Source organism: Ceratotherium simum, chromosome 10 (genome assembly GCF_057802395.1).
Source record: "Ceratotherium simum simum isolate JZ-2026a chromosome 10, ASM5780239v1, whole genome shotgun sequence".
Taxonomy (NCBI): domain Eukaryota; kingdom Metazoa; phylum Chordata; class Mammalia; order Perissodactyla; family Rhinocerotidae; genus Ceratotherium; species Ceratotherium simum.
Window position 1 is genome coordinate 82,842,157 of NC_141909.1, and position 25,584 is coordinate 82,867,740.

At 34.3% G+C, this 25,584-nt stretch overlaps 1 protein-coding gene across 2 annotated transcripts in view; it reads left to right on the top strand.

Annotated features, from left to right (window-relative positions):
* The window catches only part of PSPC1 (paraspeckle component 1), an 83,484-nt gene extending 58,194 nt beyond the window's left edge, over window positions 1-25,290 (top strand). For both annotated transcript variants that reach the window (XM_087436357.1, XM_014791198.2), the window contains 3 exons: window positions 16,164-16,221; window positions 19,899-20,068; window positions 22,504-25,290. In XM_087436357.1, coding sequence (XP_087292483.1) covers window positions 16,164-16,221; window positions 19,899-20,068; window positions 22,504-22,689 — 414 coding nt within the window. In that variant the 3' untranslated portion in view covers window positions 22,690-25,290. The remainder of the gene's footprint in view (window positions 1-16,163; window positions 16,222-19,898; window positions 20,069-22,503) is intronic.
* The last annotated feature ends 294 nt before the right edge of the window (window positions 25,291-25,584 follow it).

Here is a 25,584-nt window from a genome sequence, read left to right on the forward strand (position 1 = left end):
ACAGACTGTTTTAATTTTACTTTTCTATTCAAAAACTATTTGGAAATATTGGTACAATTTAAAATTGAAACACTACAAATTCCTTTTTTTTTTTGGTGAGGAAGACCAGCCCTGAGCTAACATCCAATGCCAGTCCTCCAATTTTTTTGCTGAGGAAGACTGGCCCTGGGCTAACATTCGTGCCCATCTTCCTCTACTTTATATGGGACACCGCCACAGCATGGCTTGCCAAGTGATGCATCGGTGGGCACGCAGGATCCCAACTGGTGAACCCTGGGCTGCCACATAGGAGTGTGCTCACTTAACCACTTGCGCCCCTGGGCTGGCCCTGAAACACTACAAATTCTTATTTTAATTTAAAAACGTTTGTATGTTTAAAATTCATTTTAATGGCAAGTAAAGTTTTTACAAGATAGTCAATGAACTTTGAGAATAAATTAATTAGATGTTTAAAAATACTCATGGTGGATTTATTGACCTTTCAAAAATAAAGTAGTTATTGTTTCACAAGATTATGCTCTTAGAAAACTTTGATTATATATTTCAATATTAAGATATTTTGTTTTTAAGCAGTTACTTAAAGCATGTGTTGCATATTTGAAGCATCATAAATTAATTCGGCAAGAGCAGAGCTCTGTAGCCTATAGCCTGGGCCCACTGCCCATTTTCGTACCACCCTACTGCAGAGCTGAGAATGGTGTTTATAAAGGTTTGATGGATAAGAAAAGAAAGAATATTAGAGTATTTGTGACCCACAAAACCGAAAATACTTACTCTTGGGCCCTTTACAGAACAAGTCTGCTTAACCCCAGGATGATTTTTTATTTTTATTTTAATACTCATGTTAGATGGGCCACTAAGTTACTATATTCTTAATTTTCTAAAGAGAAGCCATGTTTAAAATAGCATGTAACAATGCAATTAAATTTGTAGGGGAAAATATAGTCTTTGTTCTATTTTTAGAGTTTTTTGAGATTAGAAATTATGAAATAGACCCAAGCTTTTCCATTTTGGTGTCAGTTTTATTTGGTTCCTATCTTCATAATGCTTGTTGGTAAACACTAATCAAGTACTAAAGAAATATTAATAAAAAGCTCTTTACAGGTCTTGACTATTTTGTATTAATAGAAAAAACATTGAGGCAATTGAGGCAATTGTTATATCAGTTATTCTTCATTTACTTTGAAAACCGTCTTTGGAAAAAATTGTTAAGCAATTTTAATGTTTCTTTTTGTTTTTAAAAGCTTTGAAGTTAGGTCCTCTTATGTGCTTTCTCTTTTGTCACTGTTCAGTTTAGAGGGAGGCATCAAATGGTAAGTGTTCAGCTTGCCCAAGTACTACGAGTAAGGTAGATTTGCTTGGTTCATTTTAAGATGCCACCTCTCATTTCTTTCTAATATTCCTATTAGACATATTCCAACACAACTAATAGTCTGGGCTTTGAAGTACAAAGTAAATACTGATTTCCATATTTTATGTCTTGAGTAATAATTTTTTTTAATGTAACAGAAGGTGAAGGAAAACACACATGATGTCTAGTCACATTTTCCTTTTTTACCCTTCAACTTGATCATAATTTTATAACGTGAACATGTTTTTAAAAGTTTCAAAGATATGTCAGCAGTTCATCAATTAGAAGTTGTCATTTATATTTCATACCTTATTTCTCTTTAAAGGAAGTTAAACTCTTTGATAGTAGCCCTGGTAGTTATAAATTTATTTTTCACTCCTGTAGCATAATGTATTTTTAACTGCCATAACAATGTATATATTTGTATGCTGGGCCTTAATTACATTTAGTTTTATCTTTGCCATAGTGTAGAATGTGTTTGAACCGTTTGCTAGATAGTATTTACTAGTTTGAGGTTTTCTAATTATCACAATTTTATAGTTTTTGGACTCATCACAAGAGGTTATTTTGTTAACAATAAGAATTTATAAGATTCTCTTTTATGATTTTCTTCTAATTATTTTCATATTAGGTTGCTCCACTCACTGTAGATTAAATGGTTTAAACATTTAAGTACTGCAGTGTGCCAGTCTTTATTCATGGGTTGGGTTGGTTTGGGTTGGAGTAAAGGGGAGATTTTAATTAGAATATTTTTTAAATGAAATTTCTTAGAGTAAACTGCTTTCTTGGGAAAGTGATAATGACATAAAAATATTTAAATGTGATTCTAGATTTAGTAGTTGTATCATTTGTTTAGGGAAATTGGGGCAGAGTTTAGATTAGATGCTACTTTGTTTTAAAACTTAAAGTTTCTTTTTCTGGTATGGTAAATATTAAAGTTTGGTTTTTGTGAAGTAAACAATAGCGCCTCAGATCTGTTTCAAAATATATACGTGAATTGATATTGAAGAATTTTTATTCCTGTTTGAGTAGGTGGGACTAGCTCTGCATATTTGATCATGTGCACAATATGCTAAGGCAATAATATGACCCAGTTATGTTCCTTTGTTAGATGTTCCATTGTAGCTCCCCTGGGATTATTAAATGGTGAGGCCAAAAGCATTAAGGAGATGTAGCCAGACGCTAAGGGTGTGATGCCTCTTCCATGGTAGTCTTTTTCAAATAGTGCATATTAAGCCTCAGGGAGCTTTTTCAAAATGTGGGTTCTTAGATCTCCACCCTACAAGTTGATTCATTTTGCAGCCCAGTAGATTCTGCCATGTTGTCCATTGATCACGTTTTTGGCTAAAGTCAGTAGTTTTTAATCCTTGAAACAAACACATCTATGGAACTTGAAAAAGAAAAATGCCTGAGATCTAATTTACCAAATATTTTGAAACCTGGGTCTGGGTTGGAGCCATGGTACCTGCATTTTAAAAAGCTCTTCAGCTTGTTTATTTTCATTAGCAAAGATAGAAAACCACTGGCCATATGTTGAAATGAGAATAGTAGTAATTGAATTTTTTATGGGACCTGGGGAGTTTGAGTGAAGTGAGGGCTCAGAGTCATTCAGCTTGAGGGAATGTAAATAGCACAACATTCTATGTTGTGTGAATAGTGCTTGTGGGATTTTGTTTTGACAACTTTTAATTGGGCACTCAGCCTATATGTGGAGGGGCATTGTCTCAAATGATGCATTACTTGTTAGTTTTTTAAATATTTCATCTAGACTGGTGGTCAAACTACTAGGGTAAGCCAGTCCAAATCTGAACAGTAACTGTTTTTGGAACAGTTTTATTGGAACACAGCCACGTTTATGTTTTCTTTATGGCTGCTTTGCCCACAAGTGGAAGAGTTGACTAGTTGTGACACAACTGTATGTGACTATATCAAAACTGTACGGCCTGCAAAGCCTGAAATATTTACTATCTGGCCCTTTACCAAAAAAGTTTGACGACCTCTGATCCAGGACCAATCTGAGAGTTGGGGGGAACCTATAAAAAGTTGCTCATGTTAACCAAACTCATGAAGAGCTTGTGAATAAGATGCAAATTTATTAATTTATATGTTCTTTTCCAGTGTTTTTAGAAGGTTTATTGAGCAGAGCACCTGATATCCTAGAACCAAGTTTGCTGAAGAATCCAAGTTAGTCCAGGAGGTTCATTGGTAGTCATGGTTATAAATCAGACCAAAAGTTATGGGAAGAACTGATAAAGCATCACTGTCTCACAGCCGATATCTTGGAGTTTTCAAATCTTTTTTGTTTTCATCAATAAAGACATAAAGCATTGTTCTTTTAGGTATTACCTCCTTTGATCAGTATTGCCAAATTTGGCCTCTTATTTAATCATCCACTTCTTTACGCCAGTCTCTTTTCCTGCTTCTTGAGTGGCATTGTTTCTCTTATCACTACCCCTGGATTTAATTATAACCTAACTTCCCTTGAGGGGCAGTGTACAAAACTCAAAACAGAAACTCTATTCAATAATAAAACACGTTAGGGCTGGCCCCGTGGCTTAGCGGTTAGGTGCGTGCGCTCCGCTGCTGGCGGCCCGGGTTCAGATCCCGGGCGTGCACCGACGCACCGCTTCTCTGGCCACGCTGAGGCCGCGTCCCACATACAGCAACTAGAAGGATGGGCAGCTATGACATACAACTATCTACTGGGGTTTTGGGGGAAAAAAATAAATAAAATTATAAGCAATATTTAAAAAAAAAATAATAATAAAACACGTTAATAGGTACTGGCAGAGAGAATTGATCCCAATTGTTACTTACTAATGGGTTGGTACAAATACATTTTCTAAAATGGCTTGTGAATTTTTGAGAGGAGAAGTGTCATTTTGTGGTTTCCACATAACCATCACTCCTCTTTTTCTATAAATTATTTAGCTCTAACAAGTGATTTGATTGTATTGCAGTAGAAGATTATTGTTTTGCAAGTCTAAACACCTGAAGCATTCAAACAAAGGACATATTTCACAAATATTTCATATTTGCTGTTGGGGTTTGGTGTCAGATTTAGGTGTGATCCGCTGGGCAGGTTATTGAATGGCAGCTCTGTTCCAGGGCTTTGGACATGGTGGAAAATCAACATGGATAATAACAGTTATATTACAGTGGTCTCACATATAATGCTCTAATTATGACTTGTTTTTTGTTGTTAATATGTTTTCATTTATTTATTCACTAAAATAGTTTAATTGATTTCTTGCAATGAGCCAAGAACTTTTCTGAATATTTGGGATGGTAACGTAATTGAAACTTGACTTAGACTTTTATAGTCAAGGGAAAACAAAGATATATGTTTATAATTTTTACATGTACTCTTAGAAGTGATCTGTTAGAATTTTTGATGATTTGGTGTATTTGGGTTGAAGATATGTGTCAGTTTTAACCCACTGTTGAAATCTTTGTTCACTTCTCAAAGGAATATTTAATAGTTTTAATAATATCTAATCGTACATAGGGAAAACTTAAAAATTTTCATCCAGACTGGGACAAGTGAATATGGGTACTATTTAAAATAGCTTTTTTCCGGGCCAGCCCTGTGGCTTAGTGGTTAAGTGTCTGCGCTCCGCCAGTGACGGCCCAGGTTCACATCCTGGGCGCGCACTGATGCACCGCTTACCGCCATGCTGAGGCAGAGTCCCACATACAGCAACTACAAGGATGTGCAACTATAACATACAACTATCTACTGGGGCTTTGGGGCAGCGGGGGAAGGAGGAGGACTGGCATGGATGTTAGTTAGCTCAGGGCTGATCTTCCTCACAAAAAATAAATAAAATAAAATAGCTTTTTTACAGCAGGCATAAAATGAATTGTCTCAGGCAAACCAGGAAGTATGGTCACCCGTATCATATGTTATGATTGTAAGTAGTATGTGTTTGTTTTTTTCTGTTTTATCATTCATATTTAAAAGTCTTGTGAATGAATCCAGATGGAAATGATTCCTCAGTCTCTTATACTCTATTTACACTTTATCAGAGGGCACACTTCAATGTACTTAATTATTTCTGTGTCATATTAGATGACTCTAGTGTCGTTTTTTTGTCTTACCTTCCATTAGAGTTTCAGAGCGGCTCATAATCCAGAAGAATTTTCTCATCTCTTTTTTCCTGCTGGAGAAAGCCTGTGTCTACTCAGCACATACATAATCTCCTCTGACTACTCACCCCAGCTATGATCCTGTATCATTTTTTAATGTTCTTTAGTACTTATCCCATAGCTTTCCAATGATTTTTTTCAGTTTCTGGTCCACTAAGTGAACTCTCTGAGGTTTTTAGAGGTCAGGAATCTTACTTACATTTTTCATGTTATAGTTACTTAGGTGTAATCAGGGAGAATTAAGTAGTTGTTGGATGTCTTATTTTTCAGGTGCTAGTGCAACTCAATCTTTTAGTTTTTAATGTTCTTTATGGTCCATCAGACCTTGGTATTTATTGAATACTAATGTCTCAGATGTTAAACATCACTGCTTTTGAAACATAGGTGTCACTGAGATGCAACTATTGATGTATTTTTTAGACTTCATCATGGAATCACATAATGAATAGTAAATTAAGAAACAGTCAAATAACCAACAATTTGTGTTTTTGGTTTCAGCACACCTATTTCAAAATGCAGATCCCACTTGACTATCTCTCTTAGACTTACAGGAAGACTTGGAGGTTTCCATTTAGTAGGAAAAATTTGTTCACTGTTTTCCTGTGTTCAAAACGTAGTGCTCAATGGCATAGAGGTTACAGAGATGAGTCAAGCCCAAGGTCGTGTCTTTGAGGAGTTTAGAGTATTTTAGGTGCAGAGTACATATGTAGAGTATGTTAAGAGGTACAGCTAAAAAGTTCTGAGAGTTCAGAGAAAGATTCTCTACTAGGGAGTTCAAGCGTGTCATTGAGTCTCACAGCACTGTTGTGGAACTTCTTCGATTTTTAAAAATTTTTACAATTTATTTATTTATTTATTTATTTTTTGTGAGGAAGATCAGCCCTGAGCTAACATCCAATGCCGTTCCTCCTTTGTTTTTGTTTTGTTTTGTTTTTTTGCTGAGGAAGATTGCCCCTGAGCTAACATCCATGCCCATCTTCCTCTACTTTATATGGGACGCCACCACAGCATGGCTTGACAAGTGGTGCCTCGGAGTGCACCCGGGATCCAAACCTGCAAACCCTGCACCGCCAAAGCGGAGCTCACCAACTTAACTGCTTGCGTCACAGGGCTGGCCCTAGTTTTTTTTTGATTTTTAACTGATGTGATTGGTTTATTGTTAGACTGTGTTGTAGGTGTACCTCATGTCTTTTCATTTGAAATGGTGAGTTATTCTATTATTACTTGGTTCAGAATGGTAAGATCTTTTAGGTAATGTTTATCTTTTAGGGGGTTGGAGAAGAGAAAGTCAAGATTGACCAATAGAACTGTTCAATTAAAGGAAACATTTTTTGAAATGTCCCATATGTGTAATATAAATAATAAGAATTTTGTTTAATTATTAAATAGTTTGAATTAATAACAAAAGATTCTAGGAAGACATAAAAATTTAGCTTGTTACTTCTGCTTTGTGACTTCTTTTTTTTTTTTTTTTTTTAATTGTGTGTGTGAGGAAGATCAGCCCTGACCTAACATCCATGGTAATCCTCCTCTTTTTGCTGAGGAAGACCGGCTCTGCGTTAACATCTATTGCCAATCCTCCTCCTTTTTTTCCCCCTAAAGCTCCAGTAGATAGTCGTATGTCATAGTTGCACATCCTTCTAGTTCCTGTATGTGGGACGCGGCCTCAGCATGGCTGGAGAAGTGGTGCTTTGGTGCGTGCCCGGGATCCGAACCGGATCCGCCAGCAGCAGAGCTCGCGCACTTAACCGCTAAGCCATGGGGCTGGCCCTGCTCTGTGACTTCTTCATGTAATATTTAGAGCCCCCTTTGAAAGGAGTTGTCCTACAAGTTGATTATGTAAAAAAAATTTTTTTTGGCCAGTCGATATCTAATATCTTCTGTACTTCATATTGAGGGCGTGAAGGTTTGTAGCATCACCTGAAATGTCAGAATTTTACACCAAATCAAACTAGATAAATGTGAATATCAATGTCCATGTATGGTTGAGGGTAGTGGTAGGGGGTATGAAGTTGAGTTTTGTAAGCATGCTCTTCTGATGAAATGCATTTATTTCTGTTTCAAATTTCGAATGATTTGAAGTATATGGGTAAGTTTGCCTCTTTGTCTTACCATCTCCTCCACTATATTGTGTACCACATTTCAAATCCTGTCTTTACTGGTTGTAAATTTACCATGTTTCTCACAAGGTAACTTTTACATTTAGCATGTTATTGCTTTTTCTAAATCCTACTTTTAAACAATTGATATTCTTGTTATAGTAGTTTCTCTTATAATTGTAAGTTTTAAGTGACGTTTTGAATTTTATTTAGTTACAACTTAAATATTTAAGTTCTGTATGTTGAATCTGTTGCTTTATCTACTTAGACAAAATATAGTATTTGTCAAAATTTCAAAGCTTCCGGTAGGTGACTAAGATAATTTATTTAATACTCAGTATCACAAACAGAAAAATATACTCTCCTCTATTAAGTATGTACTTTAATTCTTTATACATTGTAACACATATGCTGTGTTTGCTTCTTCCACTGCTTTCTTCTGTTGGTGGGACCAGTTTGGAATTGCTACTTGTGCAGTTTTTTTGTGTGTGTGTGTGAGGAAGATCAGCCCTGAGCTATCATCCGTGCTAATCCTCCTCTTTTTGCTGAGGAAGACTGGCTCTGAGCTAACATCTATTGCCAATCCTCCTCCTTTTTTCCCCCCAAAGCCCCAGTAGACAGTTGTATGTCATAGTTGCACATCCTTCTAGTTGCTGTATGTGGGACGCGGCCTCAGCATGGCCAGAGAGGCGGTGCATCGGTGCGCGCCCGGGATCTGAACCCAGGTGACCAGTAGCGGAGCGCGCGCACTTAACCGCTAAGCCACGGGGCTGGCCCTCTTGTGCAGTTTGTATTTGTTCTTTTGTTTCATCTTTCATGCCTTGATCTGGCCAGTCATGATAGTTGTTTTGACTTTGATAAGGAAATGTACTGGGCAAGAGGTTATGGGTAAAGAAATGCAAATCAGTCACCGGTATTATGTGAGCTTTGGTAAGATAATATTAAAAGTATTATGATTGTGTTGTAGCCGATATCATTATTGCTGATTTCTTTAAGAGTTTGGGATAAAATAACTAAATTTGAAGAATAATTAAATATTCGTAATCAGTTTCAGTTTTTAAAAGCCACCTCTTCAGAGTTTGCCATGACAATTGAAAATCATAATCTTGAAAATGTCCCTTGGGTATATAGATTAAAATAAAATTCTCAGCTGAATATAAATTTGTTTAAAAAATTAATTTGTTGAAAATATTTGTTCTCTTCTGTCTTCTGATGAATGCTGGATTATATGTAATTACATTTAATTCGTCTTCAGTTAGAAAGCTACCCTATTTATTAAAAAGTTTGCTACAGAGTCAGTTGAATTTGATAATGATTTCAGAATAATCTATTTGCTACTGTTACCTGAACCAGGCTTTAAAAATACATTGTTGAGTGAATCTAGTTTAACAGGTACATGTCTTTAGGTTAATGAATACAGTAAGCTAATAAGGCCCCGCTACTTGTATTTGTTCTTCCCACTTTTTCTGATTCGAAATTTAACAAGTTACAAATACTTATTGTTTTGTGACTAAAACTTGTGATATAAATTAAGATATACTTGGTTATTCAAAAAGAAACATTTTAAAGTTTTTTTTTAAAATAGACTTTGGAGTAGTTTTAGGTGCACACCAAAACTGAGCAGAAGGTACAGAGCTTTCTTATGTACCTTCTTTTCCACACATATGTACAGACTCCCTCACTATCAAATTCCCATACCACAGAGCAGTGCATTTGTCACAATTGATGAACCTATGGACACGTCCTCATCACCTGAGTCCATAGTTTATATTAGAGTTCACTTCTGGTGTTGCGCATTCTCTGGGTTTTGACATGTGCCCACCAGTAATGTACAGAATAGTTTCACTGCCCTAAAAATCCCCTGTACTCCACCTGCTCATTCCTTCTTCTTCCCTAACCCCTGGCAACCACTGATTCTTTTATTGTCTCTATAGTTTTGCCTTTTCCACGATGTCATATACTTGGAATCACACAGAGCCGTTTCATATTAGCTTCTTGGTAATATGCAATTAAAATTCCTATATGTCTTTTCATTGCTTAATAGCTCATTTATTTCTAGTGCTGGCTAATGTTTCATTGTCTGAATGTACAACAGTTTGTTTATCCATTCACCTACTGAAGGACATCTTGGTTGCTTCCAAGTTTTGACAGTTATGAATAAAGCTGCCATAAACATCCCAGTGCAGATTTTTCTGTGGACGTAAGTTCTTAACTCCTTTGGGTAAATACCAAGGAGCGTGATTGCTGGAGCGTATGGTAAGAGTATGTTTAGTTTTGTAAGAAACTGTTAAATGTCTTCCAAACTGTGCATACCATTTTGAATTTCTACCAGCAATGAATGAGAATTCCTGTTTCTCCACATCTTTGCCAGCATTTCCTCTTGTCAGTGTTTAGGATTTTGGCCATTCCAATAGGTGTGTTGTGGTGTCTCATCGTTATCTTAATTTGCAATTCCCTGATGATACACGATGTAAGGTTTCATTTTAGCAGTCGTAAATCTGAGAAACATTTCCCCAGTATTCATGGGTTCAGATATTTTGGAATTTATGTATTCAAATTGAGGGGAAAAAACACCATAGATTGTATATATTAAAAGATTGTCTTATGTTACTTAAAACACTTTTCCCCCTCCCTATCTAGCAGTGAGTGATATAGTGTTTTGAAAGTTAACAAATTGTTTTTAATTACCTAAATTAAAAATATTTTCCAAATATTCTCCGTTGGTTACGTTGGAAAGATTGCATGCTGTTGAGTTGTATCAATAGGAACGTGACTTATTTCCCTTTTTAATTTAAAATTATTTATTTTATTAGGAAAAGATTAGTTTGTTGATTTTACACCTTTCAATATCTTAACACTTTTTTAAATGAGTGAATCATTTATTGGCAAAGAGGCCTACTTTTTTTGGTGTTTTTTTCTTTATACCTATTTTCCTAATATTTTACATAATTGGTTTTTATTCCATTTTTTACTTCTGAATATGTTGTGTTTGTTACCTAGTATTTCCGAATACTAACTATTTCTGTTTAATTTCTTCCATGAATGTTTGACTAGCTATTTGATAATCTTATTCTTTTCTGTAAACTTATCTTGTGAAGGAAAGATTTGTTTCCAAGTGCTAAATTATTTGTTTTTAGGAAAAATTTTAGGAGTAATTAATGATGGAAAGGTTTAATTTTGTTACTTGCCAGAACGTACACGTTTCTCTAGAATTATATTTCCTTTACTGGATTTAAATTTCTATATCAGCATTTTTATATTAACATTTTTAGCATTTATATTAGCATTTTATATTTAACATTTTCTTTATTAAGACGTGGAATCTAAATGGCACATGGTAATTCCTAGACAATCCTTAGAAGCTTCTTCAGAGACATACATGAGACGTCTTTACAAATTTAAGAAGAATAATGATTATGGCTGTTAAGACTGTGTTCACTCAAACAAGAATTTAGGTTGATCAAAGTGTTAGATGAGCATATGTTGTCATTGATTGTAAAATGTTCTTCCAGTTGATACTATGTTAAGTTAGTATTTATTTAGTTCACAGTTGCCTAAACCTAAGGCATTCATATTATACTTTGTTTTAGCCTTATCTTTATACCATGTAATTCCTTCAAATTAGGTTATCTAAAAAAAAAAAAACACAACTATGATATCTTTAAAATCACTGATAGTCTAAGTATTAAAATAAAAATATTCATATTCTACATAAAATAACGTTAAGTTCTACACTTTGAAGTATACTGATTTAGTTAATTTACATTAGTGCCAATTTTCTGCTACTTTATATTTTCATGAACAAATACTGACTGGAATGTAAAAACAGTGGTTCTCAAACTTAATGGTTTTGAAATCCTTGTACACTATTAAAAATTATTGAAGACCCCAAAGAGCTTTTGTTTAGGTTATATCAGTGTTTACCATATTAGAAATTAAAAGACAAATTTGAAAGAAAATGAGTTGTAGTGGGAAGAGTGGCCTTATTTTACGTTTTTCGCAAATCTCTTTAATGTTGGACTTAGTGGGAAGAGTGATACAGTTTTACTGTTTTGTAAATGTAATGTTTCGCTCTATAGACAATGGCTGGCTTCCCATGTTTGCTTCTGCGTTCCATCTATTGCAAAATGTTCTGTTGGTTAAAGTACCTGAGGAAAATCGGGCTTCACATGGATAATTAGTTAATGGAGACAAGTATATTTCAGATAATTGTGGATATTCTTATTTGACACTGCAGTAAAACTTGAAAAGCAGTAATTTCTTAAAAGTGTTCTTTTGCATTACAATCCATTGGTCTACCTTGAATCATGGTGTAATGTCATGTACCCGAACATTAGAAAAAAGCTGATCTATTGAGTTATGCAAATCTTCCATATTTTAATGTATTTATTATGCAAAATTAAAAACAAATCACATTTCTTAATATCAACCACTGATGTTGTTAGAGAATTTCTGCCAGATACACAAGTCAGTAACCATAGTATGTCTGTCAAATGCTGTCTGAAGTAAAATCTTGTTCCAAGTATACAGTGTCTCATTTAGCTTGCAACCCAATCACAGGAATGGTTTTTCTTGAAATAACCACCCTACTTCACAGTGCAGCAGAAGTGCTTTATGTATATAACCTGTTTTGTTGCACAGAATATTAAAAAGACATGTATCCAAGGATAGTGATTTAATAAAATTAATAATTTTACTGCTTCATCCAGGTATTCATAATTGAACGTCTTTAACTGCAATTGTATGGATGTAAAGAATACAGTGATTACCAGTAAAAATTGAATGCAAGTGTCTTGTGCTAAAACACCAAGGTTTTTGCTCACCATTGCTTTTGCACCATCCATGCGAATGTTAGTAGAGTGAAAAGCCCAATTGGATCATAGTATTATAATTATGTTATAGTTTTAATAAGATGTGAAATAGTTTTGAATTTATGCACTTCCTTAAAGGGTCTTGGGGACTGTTAGTACTCTGTGAGCCACACTTTGAGAACTGCTGTTTTAGTGAAATCCTGCTTTGATATGTGATTCTGGAAACCAGTCATACTTTGCTTGCCTTTTTGGTCAGCTGTGAAGTTAAGCATACTTCAGTGACACACTTTCAGGAATATATGCAAAATTCTTTTAATGGAAAGGTACACTTCTTATAAACATTCTAAGAATAAATTTAAAAGCTTGCGTTTTCTTAATCTTTTAATTCTTGAAAAATGAAGTGCCCCATGAAGGTGAAAATTTTATAAACTATTTTGGCAGAATTTTGTAGGTCAGCTCAACTGCTTACTATATGTATGACCTTGAGTAAGTTATTTAACAGCTCTGTGCCTCAGTTTTATGATCTCTACAATAGGCTAACAGTAGATGCACTTCATAGGGTTGCTATCAAGATTAATTGAATTAATTAAAACTGAGTTTTCTTGATAGCTTTATCATTTTATTGTAACATAGTCTTTTGAGATTTTGTTTACATGTAAGTTGTTTCATGTGAGACCACAACTCTTAACTTTTGGTAAAGTAATAAAGCATCATTAACATTCATTTTGTAAAAATATCATACATATTATATACCAGTTCTAAGTTAAAACATGTTAGAAGTAATTCATAGGAGAAGTGAGGGCCTTGTGTATTGCTTTTTGGGCAGATACACAGTTATAGTGAACTTCAAGTGATTTTCCTTATTGATAATTGATATATCAAGTTATATTGAGAAGTACCGTCTTAATTTCCATTGATAACCCTACCCTTAAAAATAACCTCTGCCTCTTGCATTTTACCGGAAGTATGTAGCAGTGGGTTTATAGAAAGTAACAGTAAACTTTTTTGTTTTGTTTTGTGAGGAAGATTGGCCCTGAGCTAACATCTGCCAACTTCCTCTTTTTGCTGAGGAAGACTGGCCCTGGGCTAACATCTGTGCCCATCTTCCTCCATTTTATGTGGGACGCCACCACAGCATGGCCTGGCAAGTGCTGCATCAGTGCACTCCCGGGATCCAAACCCGGGCCTCCAGCTGCAGACCGCGCGTACTTAACTGCTACGCCACAGGGCCGGCCCCAGTAACAGTAGCCTTAAGACATGACTAGGAAGCTGGAAATTTCTTTTGCTCCTGAAATAATTAAAAAAGGATCTATCTAATTATACTGTCTCCTTTTGTTATCTTATGAGTGAAGCTGTATAAAATAGTACTCAGTAATTTTCTTTGAGGAAATAAATTGTATGTATATTTAGTGAAAAATGCTGTTATACACATGTGTTGCTCAACAACAGGGTTACATTCTGAGAAATGCATTGTTAGGCAGTTTTGTCATTGTGTGAACATCATAGAGTGTCCTTACACAAACCTAGATAGTATATCCTCCTACACATCTATGCTGTATGGTACTAATTTTGCGGCACTGCCGTTGTATATGTGGTCTGCTGTTGACCAAAACATCGTTATGCAGCGCATGACTATATACAAGTGGTATTTTAACATAGTGATATGCTACATTAGCGTGGATTATTGTAAGACATTTTGGTTATTTCATTTAGAGAAGATAATTTAGAACTGGAACTAGTTTATAGTAGAGCATCAAAAAGAGAATGTTATGGCCACTGTTGAGTAGTTGACTTAAAACCATAGATCTCTTCAGTACGTTAATGTATTTTCCACAAAATTTTGTTCATGAAGATAATGGAATAATAGAATAATTTACAAATAATTTTCAGAAAGTACTTTGTGAGTTATAAAGCTAAACATTGTTATTTCAGAAAGTGATATATAAAGTTGAAATTATAAAGAGACAATAAAAGGTTATGTCTCCCCCTTGCTCCCACCAATGAGTTATTGGCATCCAGTTAGGGTGTTGGCGTATGTAAGGGGGATTTGAAAATTGAAGTCTTGAACAGTGAGAGAGTAATACTCTCTGTTGCTGATTAGATATTGGGTTCCTGATCTTTCATAGTTAAGGCAAATCTCAAAGTAAAAATATAAGATAAACCCTTGTCCCCCAAAATGTCATGATCATAAAATCCATGTATTTTACTCTGTAGTGCTGGAGTGGAACCAGCTTTTCGGTAAGTATCTGCCATATATAAATAATACCTGGAAGATTTTGAGTATGCTGCAGCAGTCCACACTTTATCAGAAGTTTCTAGTGATTAGATGCCATCTTGGTTTGATTTCTTGATAATAGTGCTAAGTGTGATTATAAAATAGTGTTTTCCATATAATTGGAAAATTATATGGCTTAGTAGTTAGCTTTATAAACTAGTCTAGCTTTTTTGCTCGTCAATAATAGTATCCACTAAAATAGTCAAAATTTTATGAAAAGAGACATTATTAGGAAAGTTAAAAAATAGCTTTGAGAAAGATTTGGCATTTAAATTTTCCAAATAATGTGACAAAATATTTCTTCATGATGCCTTGTAAATGGTGTTTTTCTTGTACCATAGCTTCAAGACTACCTTTTGAGGCATCTCCGTTAGTTTAGATGGGCAGATGATGTACTGCTTAGTGACATTTATCCATCATAGGCTTTTATTTTGTTTGTTTCTAGCTTTATAGGTGCTTTTCACCAGTTATTTTGCATTATTCCTACAAACAAATTGCAAACACATTTTCATAAAGTCGCTTTCAAAAGAAAAATTATGCTGTCTTTAGATTTAGACATTGCTACTTTGTCTCAATGTTTTTAACACACTTGTCTGATACTGGAAAAGATCATCAAATAATAGTGTAGATTTCAATCATATAATATGTTGAGTAATTTCACTTAGAGATTTCATTGAAGTTAATTTTATATAATTATTGTTATTAAATGAAGAGTTTTTAGGAAGCAGTTTCTATACTGAAATTTAAAACATTTTGTACCTTTGTATGACCTTTTGTGTCATAGTTAACCTCAAGAGCATGTTGTTTCAGAACTTGCCAACTGTGTAATAACACTTTTATTTAGGTTTCTAAGTAAAACCCCTGTGCAAATAAAGGAAACAATGTTATGTCAAGCTTTCAATAATGAGTGTAGTGGAGACTTTTATGGTATATCTGTAGGTCCTGGGTGAAATAATGCTTGAGTACTTTAATAAAAATGCAAAGATGGATTATAGTGTTTCAAAAATGAAAATCGTCTATAACTTTATTTTTAGCTTAGTGTCCCAGAGCTGTTGGTGTTGTATTTTGAATATAATAGTAGTTAACAGTTGTTTCTCTTTTAAGACTTTAGCGACCTGGGAGGAAAAAATAATTGGCCCTGGTGGTTATTATTACTGTATTTTTCCTTTCTTGGAATCTGAGTACGTGTCTTTGATCTGTTGGAATAAAAACATTAAAAGTATTCTGTGGTAGATTTTATGTGATCTGACATTGATAATCTAGCAGTATAAACTGAGTGCTCTAAGCACTTAGGGTATATTAAGCATTGGGAGACTGAAGTTTCTTTTAAATGTTTTTATTAAGTAAATGATGTTGGAAAATTTAAATATTTTAATGGAAAGTGATGTCCCAATTTATTCTTTTCTTTTTGATTTTAGATGGGAAATGTAAAGTCATAAGCTCAATAGGTTGACTGTGACAACTATGTTTACTTACAGAGAGAACAGGAAATGAGAATGGGTGATATGGGTCCCCGTGGAGCAATAAACATGGGAGGTAGGGATTTGAAGCAAAAGGCTTCTGTAACTTACTTGTAATTCTTTGGGAACTGTACATGCTGTTTGTGGTATCTACATATCATTAACAAACAAAAATTTGGAAACAAACTGAAATTTGGAAACAACATTTGTAATGACAAAAACTTGCATTTATTAAATTGAAAAAATATACAAGTATATTAAAAATATATGCCTAGGAAGAACATGTTCATTTTATTTATGTGAAGGCTAAAAGATGTACTATGTATTACTAGATTTAATGAAAGAAACCTGTAACCAGGTTTTGATACATCAGAAACTTGTTCAGTCATTGCATAATGTAATACAGCTATGTTGCATTTTTTAAAATCAAATTTTATGCCTTCAGATTGGCTTTTTTACCTTGGAAATTTGATAGTTTCTGAGTTTAGTGCTTTTAGACTGAGAGCATTTTATAAATTTCTATTTTAGGGTAACCTTTTGTGTAACTTTGAAGCTAATTTTATTCGTTTTACTGAAGGTTTAACTTACTTTGCCCTAACCTACAGTGTTGTGCTCAGAAGTGCACTGTTTGGAGACGTTCTTGACTTGTCAAGGAAATGAGATGTGTCTTGCACATTTAGGCTAACGCATATCTTTAGAGTTGATGTAAAGTTTTTAAGAAAGTACCTATGTTAACATCTTTCATATTGATTGGCTGTATAATCAGGTTGTCAGGGAAACAGTATCAAGTAAATAAGCTGAGGGAAAAATAAGTGTGGGATGTTTTCATAGGTCTCATTAAATTTGAAATGTCATACATTTAAAAATTAGATAAGTAATTTTTTTGTGTGTGTGTGTGTGAGGAGATCAGCCCTGTGCTAACATCTGCCAATCCTCCTCTTTTTTTGCTGAGGAAGATTGGCCCTGGGCTAACATCCCTGCCCATCTTCCTCTACTTTATATGGGATGCCACCACAGCATGGCTTGCCAAGCAGTGCATTGGTGCGCGCCCGGGGTCCGAACCGGTGAACCCCAGGCTGCTGCAGTGGAGCGTGCGCACTTAAGTGCTTGCGCCACCAGGCTGGCCCCAATAATTAAATTTTATATATTCATTTCACGTTGTCCAACAGAAGTTGTCATGAGGTTAAAGTCTTTACATAGCTCAAATGTACATTTTGTTGTAAAGATTGCTGTAACATTCCAATATGTATAACATGCACACCCACTGGAAAAGTCCAAATTGTACTTAGATAGTGTATGGAATAAAAAAATCTTACAGCATCTAATATGTGGAGTGAGCATTTTCCGTGATCGGCCTTTTCCTCCCTACCTCTCATGCCAGTTTCTTTGCCACTGCCAATCAGATAATCTAAAATTGTTTATTGCTGTTTACTTGATCACTTTTCTTATTTACCAGTAAGTGGTTACTGAGCATTTCTGGTATGCAAAGGAAGAGTGAAACATGGTCCTTCCCCTTAAAGAATTTAATTATTCAGTTGGTACGATGGATACATGAAATAATTAGTGAACAAAGAGTACACAAGTAGTTCTAAATTATGAAGCACAGTTGAGTACATAATAATGTACAAGTAATTCAGTATTTATGTCTTTTTTTAAAGTAAATTGTGGGATAGTGTATAATACAATCCAGGTGGTTTTAGAGATTATAAGTGTGGGGTTATTATGGATTGTAATTATTAGAGTATCATTAATATCAGAACCAAACTGGAAATATTTCTGATGTTGCAGAGACCCTGAAAACATTCTGACTGCTTGATTAGCAACTTTCTCAGAAGAAATATGAGAGTATGCCTTTAGATTTCTTATTTAGTTAGGAATTTAAGAGAATTAAAAAATTTTTATGGCATTTTATTCACCAGAGAACCATATTTACATTTGAGCACTTACTCAACTTGCCTAAAGTCCAATCTGTTTAATTTTCTCCTCTTTACATTTTATTCAATGTGAGACTTTATCCTAATGGTTTACTGGAGTTTGAATCATTATCATGCAGTTAAATATTGCTACGTCAGTAAATTATCATATCCTGTTAAGTTTCATTGCTCGCATGTTGCAGTAGATTTTCTGGTTTATTACCAGTGTGTGTACCAAGTGAAGCATAGATTATAAAACTGCTTTTCAGGGGTCCAGATAATTCTAACATTTCTTAGATCTTTGAATTTAGTTTAAATATAGCTGTGTGGTAGAAGACGTAATTGCTAAAATAAGACACTGCTTCAACTACTGATAATTGGAAATATTATTTTTGATTTTTTTATACCCATAGTTGTATAGTTATATTTGAATCTCACAAGTTAGGTGTAACAATTATGTTCTGTTAAAAAGAGGAAAAAAGCCTAGTTCTTGATCTCTTCTTTTTGGGGAGGTTGGGGTAAGATTTCTCTTACATACTGCCTCCAACCTTCCTGATGTCCATTGTGGGAGATGATGTGGAAGTCTCGTAAAGATTTTTATTTATAGCCATGCTAAGGGAATAGAAATATCGTTGGGTAGTTAAAGTGTAGATTTGTCAGCAAGAACATTTTGGGATTGAGGAAATAATTCCTTCCCTTTGAAGTTGCTAGGTTCTTGGGAATTAGGTTCAGAAAGAGCAGTGTTGCCAGGGACTAGTTGGGAGTAAGATTTTTTCCTCACAGCTGCTCCCTGGACTCAGCCATATATAGATTTCCAGCTACATTAGATAATGTGAGGTTGAATCAAAACTTCAACTCCTGTTACAATGTGTTTTTGAGAAATTGAATTCTGAGTGTTGTAAAATTGACCTACATAATGAAATACTAGAATAAAACTCTGAAGTTGGACTCAGTCTTTTTTTATGAATTTTTAATGAAAAACAAGTATGAGAACTTCAAAAATGAAAAAATTCAAAGATACCTAAAAATGTGTTTGAGGCCATTGTAAATGTAGTTTTACAGCTCAAACACCATTGCCAGTAACATGAGACAGGTGGATATCTTTTTCCTGAAAAAATTTGACGTGTATCTGATTGTTCCTATTTCCAGAATTTCAGCATGTCGAAAAAATTCAAATAGTGGTATTAATATTTTATCTGTATTTGGTTGCAGTTGCTTTTAAAAATAAGTTTTGTCATGATGAGTCATTTCAGGTTTTTTTGGTGTAGATTACATATTTCTACATAAAGTTAAAATACAGTACATCTATAATTTTGGGAGACGTTCAGTAAGTAACCATATAAAAGTGAAGAAGTTTATTACAGTGAACTTTATATATATATTGGAGGAAATGGTTTCTCCTCTCACAACTTAATGCAATTTACATGGTAATATTTTTAGTCATGACTTTAAGAAAATTAAGTGGTTTCCTAAATGCTAATCCTTTGCTGTTAATTTAAACTGGTAGAGTATGGTCACCATTGTAAGGGATTAATTGGTTAAGAAGACGACTACAGCAAATAATACTGATTTTTAAAAAACTTTCAAGCTTTTATAGTCTCAAAAGTCCTAAAATAATTGATAGCCGTCTCATTTGTTTTATGTACATTTGTTTTTGGGATGAAAATTCTACAGCATAGGTAATACTGTGTTATAGAGTAGATAATTGAGTGTCCAATTCTCAAGGAAGGAAAATGATTTTGATGGTAGTCTTGCTATATAGATTGCATAAGTATTGTTGAATTTTTGATGTTTACTAAACTAAGATAGGACAGCTCTAAGTATAGATTGTTTTGCATAGATGCGTTTAGCCCAGCACCTGCTGGTAACCAAGGTCCTCCTCCAATGATGGGTATGAATATGAACAACAGAGGAACTATACCTGGCCCACCAATGGGTCCTGGTCCTGCCATGGGACCAGAAGGAGCTGCAAATATGGGAACTCCAATGATGCCAGATAATGGAGCAGTGGTAATGTATCATAAACATTATTTTGATTATATTCAATTATATATACTTCTACCCCAAAGGTAACTTCACACTTAACATAATTTGGCATCATTTTTTTTGGCAGAAAAGATCAATATCCAATGAAGAAAAAATAATGTTGTGCAGTTGTTATATGTTGCTTTATGAGAGGCAATTTTTAAGTATCCTAAGAGTTAGGATTACCATTCATGGCATGCTTTTGTACTTAAGTATATAGCAAACACAGTTGTTAATTATAGTTACTTTTAATTTGTATCCACCTTCTAGCAGCATTCAGTGTGACAGTCAGGTATTTTATGATTGTGTGCTTTTCCTGTGTGGACTCCTTGCCTTTGGTGGGGAACAAAATGTGTGGAAACACAGCTTTTAGTGAACATTTTTAGTAACAAATCACTTATGATTAATTTCCGAGAAATTAACTGTATTTTAACTGTAAAATAATTTACGTTAAAGTTTGAAAACATTTTAAATTTACATGGTTGCATTCTTATTATAGAATTACTAATTATATTTGCTACTAAATGTAAAGTAGACAATTTTATGTTTTGGTTTTGAGAGTGTGAAGATATCTTTGTGGCGGTTAAATACGATAAAAACTTTTTTCAGCTGTAATTATTATGTTTGAATTTCGGTAGCAAGACTGATAACTTTTTTCATTTCCATTAAAGTCTATCACTATCTAAATGAGGCTTTATATCGGCAAAACATTTTCTCATTTGGTTTTTGTTAATGGTTGTTCTGAATAACATTTAGAATAGGAAAGTTGGTTGATTATATATTTTGAAAGGGCGGTTTACTTTTGGAACTAGCACAACAAGTCTTAAGGTGCCGTTCCTGCCAAGAAAGAAGCACTGCCAGTTAAACTCAGATATGCCATCAGCTATAAATCCATCCTGATCTCAGAGTTGTCAAAACAGAATGTGTGTCTTAGAATTGATGGATGCAATGCTTGATCATTTTAAAATTTATTTACTTAAAATGCAATCTTTAAGAATTTTGAAAAATTGGATTTGCTAACAGGTGTGTGTGTGTGTGTGTGTGTGTGTGTGTGTGTGTGTGTGTGTGTGTGTGTGTGTGTGTGTGTGTGTGTGTGTGTGTGTGTGTGTGTGTGTGTGAGAGAGAGAGAGAGAGAGAGAGAGAGAGAGAGAGAGAGAGAGAGAGAGAGAGAGAGAGAGAGAGAGAGAGAGAGAGAGAGAGAGAGAGAGAGAGGAAGATTGGCCCTGAGCTAACGTCTGTTGCCAATCCTCCTCTTTTTGTTTGAGGAAGATTGTCGCTGAGCTAACATGTGTGCCAGTCTTCCTCTACTTTGTACATGGGATGCTGCTGCAGCATGGCTTGGTGAGCGTGGCGTAGAACCGCGCCCGGGATCTGAACCCATGAACTCAGGGCCGCCGAAGCGGAGCATGCGAACTTAACCGCTATGCCATCAGGCAGGCCCCCAGTTTTTTTTTTAAATGTGTGTTTGTACAGGGAGGAAAAACAGGCAGTGCCATAATATCTACTGTGATCAGATGGTGCATAATATAATTAGTGTACTTGTTTCCTTCAATGGAGGCTTTATTTTGTAGTAAAATATCTGAAAGCTAGCAAAAGCTTGTACTACTTTGGTTAAGTTTTTGTGTAGCATATAATCATCAGAAAGTAACTTAGAAGTAATATTAACTGGCCCGTTTCCCCCCCCAACCCTGAACTGTTCAATTTCGTTTAAATATTGCCCATGGCCTTTCTCACACTGACATTTCACTACTGCACGTAGAGGTTCTGTTCAACCTTTGAGATTAATATATGTGCTCATTATTGTGCAGTTTCTCAAAATAGGTGATTCACATTTAATAGTGCTGTTAGTAGTGCATGTTAATAGTGAGTTTTTAAAAGTAAACTGTTTTCTCAATAATAGTCTTTCCAGAAAAGCATGTCAAAAGTTTTCATACTGAAATTATAACTCTTTGTGTGTTTGTACTAGTACTTTATATGGTGAAAGCATTGCTGTTCAAAATTTTTAGAATGTTTACTTTTTCGAACAATGTGGTCTGCTCCCCAGTTTCTCTCTCTGATTTTTTAAAAGTATTTTTATTACACAGCACAGTTACATGCAATATAAGCTTTTTAATAAAAGAAATCAGAATATAATGCTGATTAGGTTTAAGATGCATTTACTTATAAAATCGGTTCTTTTTTTCATGGAATTGGAGTATAGCATTAGCAATATGTAACTCTTCAGATGCTTTTTTTTTTTTTTTTTTTTTAACATAGTAACTAATTAAATTGCTCCTTTCTTCCTTCTATGTGTGATCCTGATTCTGCTGGACTTTCTGCTGAACTTCATGACACCACCACTTGGGATTTTGCCAATTTTTCTTGTCACTTACATTTGGTGTGTTCCAAATGGACTTCATATTTATTATGTGGTATTATAGCATAATGATAGATTTCCGCAAGGACCGCCATCTCAGATGGGATCACCTATGGGTAGTAGAACAGGTTCTGAAACCCCTCAGGCACCAATGAGCGGTGTAGGACCTGTTAGTGGTGGTCCTGGTGGTTTTGGTAGAGGAAGCCAAGGGGGCAACTTTGAAGGCCCCAATAAGCGTCGTAGATATTAAACATTCTTTCATTCCTGGCTATTTAGAGAAAAAAAATTCAGTGGTATGCCTTTACATTTTCATCTGTTACCTGGAAGAAATGGTTTTATTGTTAACATATGTAGACTTTAAAGTTTTTCCTTTGTAAAACTTGAGGTTTTTGTATTTTTCTTTATTCATAAGCTTTGTAGATTAGAATGGTAATGATGCTCATCGTTGTGAATGTTTAAACGTGTTTGTGACTTTAGCTAAAATAAGTATGCCATAGTACTGTGAAATCTATGTAGTTAATTTCAATAAAGAAATCATTTTGGATCATTTAAAAACGTTATTAGTGGTATTCTCTTAAAGTTTTACTAAGATTGTTTAACAGTAATACTTTGGTTGCTTTAACTAATATCAGCCATTTAAAAATGAAAATGATTTTCTGCTTTTTAGTTTGTGCAAGTAGCACTGAAGATAGAAGCTTAGTGAAAGCTAATGTCAGTAAAGGGTAGATAGAGCAGTACTTTGGGGAGGAGTGGGAATGAGAGTTCACATTTGTATAAACCTTTCATGTTCTGTGAAATCAGAGTTGCTGTCTGCATTTCATATAGATTCTGAATATTCAAATATTCTGAGAAGGAATATTAAGGATATCTTTGTCCTGTGCTGATTTTTCCAAATAAATCTTTTGAATCTTGAAAACAAACTGTTTGAAGGCAAATCTCTTTTGCTTATAAAATGATATCTATTTTTCATCTTACCGGCCATTATTTTTTTGGTGTCAATATCTAGATCTTACCCTTTAAATTTTCTTTAAAATCAAACAATAGTGTTAGGTTGGCTGTTAAGTGAGGATGTACTGTGTGATTTAGAATAATTTAGCCATTTCTTGAGAATGCTGGTTTCTAGAAGTATTAAACATGGCTTGAACCTGCAGTGTTGTAAATATTTTCGTATAGTTTGCTAATTCTCTCCAGTAAAACTTGTCTGACAGGCTAGATGTGTTTGTCTTCAAGGAATGTGGTTCAAGTGTTGATTTTTACAAAAACAGAGAATTAACTTGAGAATGGCTAGAGTCATTGGAATCAGATTAGATCCCTCTATTATCAAATATGTATTTTGAAGTTTGATTTTTTAATGCTAGGGAGAAAGTGATTTTATCACATTATAATTTTTCTTCCAAAACAAAGTCCTCGGTGTATTTAAAATTTTGTATGTTAGGCATGTTTAATTTAAAATTACGTTTAAGGAATCACATTTAACTTAAACCACAAATCGAATGCATCAGCCATTGATCATATAGCATAGTTATTTCTCACATAACATGTCACTGTGTTACTAGATCATGCTTTTAGCATTGGTCTGAACAACAATGTTCTTTTTAAATGAACAGTATGTAAAATTACCTCTCATTTTTGCATGGTTTCTGTTTTTGCTGGAACGCATACTTTGGAAAAAAAGAAATTTGGTTGATTATTTAAAATCTTGCATAAAAGCAGCTGGCTGTAAAGCATAATTGAGATGCATTCTTTTGTACCAATTAAATTTTTCTTATGTACTGTTTCATGTGATATTTTTTAGACACAACAGTATGGATGGAATTATTTTCTAGAATTTGCCGTATTCATTGGCTTTTGTGTTTGGCAAATGTTTGACAACATGATTTGGAGATTGTAAAATAATAGTCAAAGACTTTCTCATCACATTTTCCATGAGTCTGAGTTGGCAGGGAGTGGGATTTCTTTTAATTTATGACAATAATTACAGTGTGGAGAGTTCTAACAAGTTAGCTTTAATTTTTAAATGATATCTGTTGCACCTAAATTTGCCTTTCCCATCATCTATAATTTTATTCATATAATGCTTAGGTAATTTTTAGCGTTGTATTTTGCTTCAAAGCTGAATTCAGACTGGGAGAAACTTTATCCTTTGATGTTAATCCAAGCTATCTTTGGCCAAGGCTGTGAAATTCTGTAAGATTCATTTCAAGAACAGTGGAAAGCCAGTGCACAGAGATGTCCTAAGCTCCTGAACATTCTAGTGTCCGGCTCAACTCTGGCTCCAAGAACAGAGTTCTACACAGCTTTTCCCCTGCATCAAGAAAATCCTTGTTCCAGTACTTAATCAAGTTTACCCTGGGAGCAGTCAGCTTCTGAGTGACAGTCACGTGGAGCATCTGTGAACTCTTAGTTACTCAGTTTTTTAGTGTTTTTGTGTAGTTAAACAACTTTGTGGCTGGTTCACTCAGAAATTTTTCGTGTGAATTAGTATACCAAGGAAGATACTTGAATGTCATTTGCTAACAAGTGGTAGATACAAAAATAAAGAATAGTATTAGCTTTTCTAAGTAAATGTGAATTTGTCATATATGCTTCTATAATTCTTTCCATAAGAAGGTATTTTGAAACAATTTTAGTATTATAATATCACAATAGTGTGTTCCTTTTTGTGTCATGATTCAAAACCGAGTTCAAAGTCTGCAGGATTTAGGTTTTATATGCTATTAATATGTAATTAATATGCATAAAATAAAGGAACACCGATGTTCCTAATTGTTTTATTTTAGCAGTGTATTTTGTCAGAATTTCCCCATTTTTGTTTATTTTGAAAATAAATGCATTGATTTTCTTCTTGACAGATCTAGTTTTTAAAGAACTTTTCATTCACTCATATTTCATAAAGCTCAATTGATTATTCCTTGAGTTTTTGGATTTTTCTCTTTAAAGTCAGTACTGAACATTCAATAGAAGAGATTACATATTTGTTTAACCCTACTATATCAGTAATACTAGGGAAAAAATATCTGTTTCAGCTGGAATTGCTATTTAATAGAAATAGAAATTGTCAACAGGGACAGTATCTGAAACATTGGATCTTGTTTCTCAAATACTATTTGAAATTATACCTTTGCATTTTATTCAGAAACGTATA